Source organism: Acartia tonsa, chromosome 15 (genome assembly GCF_053477335.1).
Source record: "Acartia tonsa isolate MP-2025a chromosome 15, ASM5347733v1, whole genome shotgun sequence".
In the NCBI taxonomy this organism is placed as follows: domain Eukaryota; kingdom Metazoa; phylum Arthropoda; class Copepoda; order Calanoida; family Acartiidae; genus Acartia; species Acartia tonsa.
In genome coordinates this window covers 15,050,139-15,057,241 of record NC_137274.1, presented here as the reverse complement: position 1 = coordinate 15,057,241, position 7,103 = coordinate 15,050,139, and the positions used below count along the sequence as shown (strand labels likewise).

Genomic DNA, 7,103 nt, shown 5'->3' with positions numbered 1-7,103 from the left:
GTTTATAAAAAATAGAAGTTAAGAAAATGACATTTCTCCAACAATAAGGTTTTGGTCTTTTTAAGCATGACCGACTGACAGGTAGATAAAATAATGTATAAAGAAGATGCATATATATATATAATAGGAATCTTCACTAAAAAATTCATCTTCAAAAGCAGCCAAAAAATACAAAGCATGAAATTGTTTTTAAATTAGTAGAAGAACCGAACACTAAAAGTCCTAACAAGAGCTAAATCTTTAAAAAGTTGTAAAGTCAACAAATAAAAAAACATTATGATAAAACTTTAGGGACTAGTGTAATAAACAGCCCATTGTCCCCCCTCTCTCTCTCTCTCTAAGTAGATAGCCTTTAGAGGATGGGATCTTATTTTGGTGTATCTCTTTTACAACTATTGCTTTATAATTATCGCCCTTGAAAAAACCAACCTTTTGATTGTACAACCTTTGCCTGGAAGTCTAACTGTGCATGATAATGATTTGGACCTGATATGGGCCAAGGCATTACCGCATAATCTAACTTTTTATGTGGCATATCTGCAGCATATATGCGACACAGCAGCAGAAAGAATCATTTTTACCGTCTTTAGTTATGACGCGGTGTTAGGCCGAGCGGATGCGCTACGTGTTACGGCGGGTAACATACATAAGTAGCGAAGCACACTATAATCAGCTACAATAAAAACATACATAAATGCAAAGCACAATAAATCTACAATTTGTGTATTTATCGTTATACAGTAATCATTATGCAACAATTTTTGCATTTCTAATTCAATGATCAGTTAGATCTATCCTATTATATAAAGTCCAAAGGATCTCGCTAACCGCTGAACCGATATTGTTCTCCTTTACAGTGAAGCTACTTATATGTCCTGGGAAGGTTTTAAACTATTTTTGGGGAGGGTGTCTTTACCGCCCCCCCCCCCCCAAAAAAAATCTTTTTTTTACGCTTTTGAAACTCAATTCTAAAATGAGAGGAGGTCGACATTTCCCCCTCCTACCAGTGCCCCTAGAGGCTTCTAGTGGCGTAGCCGCTAGGTCATTAGTAGCCGGATTACCAAAATAAATTTTTGTAGGTAAAAAATCTTCCAAACCTATTTAGGAAATCTTCAAAAATAATAATTATTTATCGTATCGTATTATAGACAGCTTTCCGCGGATATAAGAATGGAAAATTATAAGATTAAAACTGGTTTTGTTAGCCCCGAAGGTATCAATTTTAAGACATTTATTTCAATATTTGTGGAAATTGTCTGTAATATGATGCTATAAATGATAATTCAGTAAGGTTGACTGAACCGGTTCTAATCCAGCGGATATTAATTGGTTTCAAAGCCATACTGGAAAATATTTACCTGGGAAACTGGAACAAATTTGTCTTTGGTCACAAAGGTTGCCAAAATTCCTGAAATCAGTGAGAAAATTAAAATCCATGAAAATTTTAACCCAAAATTTAGCCTACCTGACCCCCATCAAGTGTCCCCTAGGTGCCTCTAGGGGCACTAGTCGACCCCTCATATTTTCAATTTTGGTGCAAATTTTATGGGGGGGGGGGGGGGGGCAGGTCATTTTTCTCTAGCAGCAATTTCTCTTGTCTAGGTGGTGTTACTCTCTCCCATAATAGTTATAAACCTTCCAAGGACCTGTGAGTAGCTCATTGTAGAGATGAACCATATCGGCTCAGTGGTTAACAAGTTGATACATCCTCCTGTTACCTTTATATAAGGACATACAGACATCCTGTTACTTTTTTTAAAACTTACCTCCAACAGTACCCCCAAGGGCAAACCCTGCGGGGCCTAACAACAAGGCGGCAAATGATGCAACTCCTATAAAAGACATAAATAATATATCTAGATGGCGGGGGATCTAAAAGGATAAGACAATGGCAACTAATTGATGCAAATCCCGAAAATTACCCCATCTGTGAATTACAATTGATGGTTGAAACGTTTGGACACTCAATTTTATAAACCAACATATAAAAAATTATTCAAGTCCCTAAGTTATTAAGCCAATGAATAAGAAAACGTTATTAAAAAACTTTGAGGACTAGTGTAATAAACAGCCCATTGTCCCCTCCCTCCCAGCCACTTACCTCCTGTTATGAGTCCACCCTTCAGAGACTGACTGACAACATTAGAAAATAATTCGAAACCGGTAAATATCCACTGCACTGGTTTAAAACTGGTTTTCTAGCCTTATAATTATTATTTTACTATACGAGGAAATCTGTCTATAGCTGCATATTGTGAGAATAAAGGGAATGCCTTGGCTCATAAATAGGCGCAACTCATTACCATGCACCATGGACATTCAGACAACGATCATGCTATCAAAGGGGTGGTTGTCTGTTGGATGTTACTTTATCTAATACTAGCGGCTTCGCCTCTAGCCTCTTGCGGCTTTGGCCCAAGAGGTAATTTTAAAAAATTAAGTAATTCTGGTGCTGCAATTTATTTTGAAGTAGTTTCCTCAGAATTTTGTTGTTGTTGGAATTTTCATTTTTAAAGAGGGTTTGGGGTGTCCCACCCCCAAGAAAATAGTTTAAAACCACCACAGGACCAATAGGTATATACCCTGAAGAATAGAATCCGCTCGGTTCAGTAATTACTGAGATTTTTAGCTTTAGACGGACAGACATCAAGCTACTTTGTATTATAGACTAGCGGCTACGCCCTAGAAGCCTCTAGGGGCACCTAAGGTAAGAGGGGGAAAAGTCGACTCCATTCCATTTTAAAGGGGGGGGGGCGAAAGTGACACTTTTTGAAACCAAAACTAAGAGTCAACAAAGGAACTCAACTAAAAAAAGGGTTACAGGTCTGAGATTTTGCATGGCAGTTGCTTTATAGGGGTACAATATGGAACTGTGAAGAAACGGCGGCGCAACCGCCGAAAACCGCCGTTTCCCGCCGTAATTTTTGTTGCCTTTTCTCGGCGGTTTTCGGCGGTTGCGCCGCCGTTTCTTCACAGTTCCATATTGTACCCCTATAAAGCAACTGCCATGCAAAATGTCAGACCTGTAACTCTTTTTTTAGTTGAGTTCCTTTGACTTTTAGTTTTGGTTTCAAAAAGTGTCACTTTCGCCCCCCCCTTTGAGTTTCAAAAGAGTAAAAAAAAATTTCTTTGGGGGGGGGGAGGGGGTGAAGACACCCTCCCCGAAAATAGATTAAAACCTTCCCAGGACCTATAAGAAGCTTCACTCTAAAGGAGAACATTATCGGTTCAGTGGTTAGCGAGATCCTTCGGGACAGACAAAAAACGCTTACTACTTTCTATAAAAGGATTGTAATGTAGGTGTTATCCCTTTACAAGCAGATGATGCTCTTGGGTTCTCTAGATGATCAATTGAAATCAAAAGATGAATCCCACCCCTAGGAGGTAATGAAAAGATGCTTTATAATAAACACAGGGAATCTTCGCGTGAAATTATTTTCTTTCCTCATAGAAGCCTGAAAAGAAAACAGAATAGTTAGGTATTTCTCGCATTCATTCGAATCCGGTGGATAGGAACCCGTTCTTATTCATACGAAAAAACCATGTCTAGCATCGTATTATATTCAGCTTTCTACGAATATAATAATGTACAATCATAAGATTAAAACCAGTTTTTTTAGCCCGTGCCTTCGGCACCTCGGGGCTTTTAATTTTATAGTTGTACATTGTATATCCGCGAAAAACTGTTTATAATACGATGCGAGAAAAAACTATTATCGCATCATATTAAATAAATGGATATAGAATACGTGGATATTATGATAGGGGAAATTTTTTTGTCAAAATATCCACGAATTCTATATCCATTATTATAGACAGCTTTCCGCGATTAGCAAAATAAACTTAATAGAATAGAATTAGGTAAAAATTTGCATAATAAATCAAATTCCATTTTAAGTTACTGCTTGAAATAAAAAAATATAGGATTGACCCAAATTCTAAAAAATTACTGACCAATTCAAATGTACTCATTTTTTCAGGAATACATCAAATAAGAATTAAGAGTTTTTTGTTTTGTTCAGCTATTGTCAAAGATAGACGGCTGAAATTGACCATCTACTCTGTATTGCAATTGTTATGGATGTTGTCATCCTTGTTTTTCGAGCAAAATTATTCTTGTACATCAGGGAGGGAGAGGATATTGCCTATTGGACTTTAAATTAAACTGGTATCCAAAGGTTTATAAACCCTGATATGTTATTTGTTGGATTAATAACACTGGGTACTTTTAGTGCATTTTGATTGGTAAGTTCCAAATATATAAAGTCGAAACTTTTTAACCAATAATGTACAGTAGGGGTAATTTTATTGAACATGATGATAAACAAATTACAATTACAATTAGTGGTTGGAACGTTTGGACATTTAACTCTTTGAACCAACCAATCAAATTTTTTAAAGAAGTCTCCAAAGTTGTAAAGCCAACGAATAACAAAACGTTACATAAAATTTTGGGGGCTAGTGCAGTGTAATAAAGATCCTAATGTCGTGCCGGAGCCGTATAATTTTGATGCGGCTCCGGCTCCGCGGAGCCGTATTTGGAAATACGGCTCCCGGCTCCGGCTCCGGCTCCAGCTCCGGCTCCGGCTCCTACCTTAAAATTAATATATCAATTTTTTTTCATTATTGAATTTGATAAAATAAAATAAATAATATAAAATATTTTGCTTTTATTTGATTAAAGCTATGTAAAAATAGAAGGATGTGTCTCTATTTGTTAAGAAACAATAATTTTTCAGTTTATTATATTGAAATAGACCGTTGCCAAATTATAATATTACTTTAAAAAATCATTTTTAGCTAGTCCGGAGCCGGAGCCGTTTTTAACGAAAAATACGGCTCCGGCTCCGGCTCCGGCTCCACCAAAAATGTTGCTGCTCCCGGCTCCCGGCTCCGGCTCCGGCTCCAGAACACTGCTAATGTCATCTCCATCCCTCAGTTAAACAACTAAAAGATTAAGGGATCTTAAGGGACAAGACATTGGATCATAAATTGATAAATACCTCCAATTATCATTAACAAAATTATCAATAGATTAAAACTGTTGATTCAAAAGTTCGGACAAACAATAAAGTTTTATCTAACCAACGAAGGCAAATGTTTATAAAACTTTGGGTACCAGACTAAATACTTTGGGTACCGGATTGATTGGTAGATTGGGTACCTGGAGACCACTCTGTTCGCTGAGAATTGAAACGGCCTCAATAACCTCTGTGCTTCTAATCACCATTTTTTTTATTCTGAAAAAAAAATTACTTTTAGGTGCTTTCACAAAAAGTTACTACCCCCCTTCCCCTCCCCCATGCCCTGGTTTAAAAGAAAAAAAAGGGAGAGGTTCTTTGGTTGATTGGTTTGTTACTTTAGGTCTGGTTAAGTTAGGTTATATTAGGCAAAGGGTACCTCTGTAGAGGCCACGCAAGCTTAAGTAAAAATACCCACCCCACTCTAGAGGGGGATGTAAACATTCATGTTTTTTAGTAGTGAGGCTACTCTATAATTTACTTTGTCTATCCGTCAGTAAGTCCGTTTGTCTGTCAATTCGTCGGTCAGTCAGTCCGTCAGTCAGTCCGTAACGCTATGGGGGAAACGTGATTTTCTTGGCTCCTGTTAAAGATAAACAGCTGATTTTTTAGTAAAGATTTCTATGAAATATGCTCATCTAATCTGTACAGTAAATTGCTTTGTCCACCTGTCTGTTAATTTGAGTGCTAGATCGATCAAAACTCTACATATTTCCACCAAGTTTTATAAAGACTTGCTATTGGTTGGGGTGCTATATCGATTTCTAGATTTTAACATTTTCCTTTGAAAGACCATTACACATTTTTAAAAGGTTTCGTAATTTATTTTATTTAAGTTTTTATGACATACTTTACAAATCATTTATTCCAGATGTCCATCCATAACTTTCCAGCTTTGCTACTTATGAATGTTGTCATCCTTGCTTTTTTATTTTTATAACATTGCATGTGACTTCTTATCAACATCACTCAACAAATAACAAGGATGACAACAGCCAAAAGTAGTCAAGCTCTTAAAGCTATAAGTGAGAACATCAAATTCTTACTACTAAAGGCATAATATTTTGTTTCAAAATATAAAGGTACATTAATTTATTCAACCCAGGGATCTTGAGGGATAAGACAATTGCCAATAAAGTAAATTTACATCACCAATGATGATACAAAACAATACCCCTTCTGTAGCGTAAAATCTGTTGTTAACACGTTTTAACACTCAACTTAATAAACTAACCATTCAGAATTCACTAAAATCCCCAAAGTTATCAAGCCAACGAATAAAATAACGTTATCATAAAACTTTGAAGACTAGTGTAATAAACAGTCCATTAGCTCCTCTCTGTCTGGGTGTCAACACTTGCCTCAATATTGCATGAAACACCGCTATAATTTACACCACCCTGGAAAAACCGTTAAAAAACAACTGGTGATATCCCTAGAAGAACCATTTTAATCCAGATCTTTTGCTACAGAAAGTGAGACATCATGTTACTTTCTCATAAGAACGATAGACCAACAAATTATTGTTCCTCATTCTAGAGATGCTATAAATAGATCCTAGATGGTTCTAAGCGCAATATTTATATCACCTTCCTTCAACAATATATAAAAGCGTCTATCTAAATAATACATCTATAGACTATATCAACTACGACGTATATTAAAATTGACATGAAAATTTTGCAAAAATCATATCTGATCCTCCAGGAATCAATATAATACATCTATACACTTTTAACATCAAATCAATAAATTCTGAGATAAAAGGTCCTACGACAAACACGCAGGAGCCACAAACGTCAAAGTGGACAAACGTTGGAGTGAACACTTAACCTAACATAACCAATTAAAACCTCTTTTTAAATGCCTAACCTCTGCGGGGGACTTATTTGTAAATTCAAATCCTAACCGAATAAGCCTAACACCTGTATAAAAAATGACGTTTGTCACTTATGCGTTTGTCATTGAACCATTTTGAAAGTAATCATAAAAATTCAGAAACAAAATATCAAAATAAAAAAATAACTACTTTTAAAGTAATTTTAGTAAATACTTTTTTTTAAAAATTAAAATCACTATCAT

At 36.0% G+C, this 7,103-nt stretch overlaps 1 protein-coding gene across 2 annotated transcripts in view; it reads right to left on the bottom strand.

The window, feature by feature from the left end:
- The window catches only part of LOC145307288 (protein C19orf12-like), a 25,341-nt gene extending 20,094 nt beyond the window's left edge, over window positions 1–5,247 (bottom strand). The window contains exons 1-5 of one of the 2 annotated variants that reach the window (XM_080149652.1): window positions 5,165–5,247; window positions 3,447–3,455; window positions 2,102–2,135; window positions 1,767–1,832; window positions 1,359–1,408 (exon numbers count right to left, since the gene is read on the bottom strand). In XM_080149652.1, the coding sequence (XP_080005778.1) occupies window positions 1,359–1,408; window positions 1,767–1,832; window positions 2,102–2,135; window positions 3,447–3,455; window positions 5,165–5,230 (225 nt within the window). In that variant the 5' untranslated portion in view covers window positions 5,231–5,247. The remainder of the gene's footprint in view (window positions 1–1,358; window positions 1,409–1,766; window positions 1,833–2,101; window positions 2,136–3,446; window positions 3,456–5,164) is intronic. The other variant, XM_080149651.1, reaches the window with a different exon arrangement.
- Between the last annotated feature and the right edge of the window lie 1,856 nt (window positions 5,248–7,103).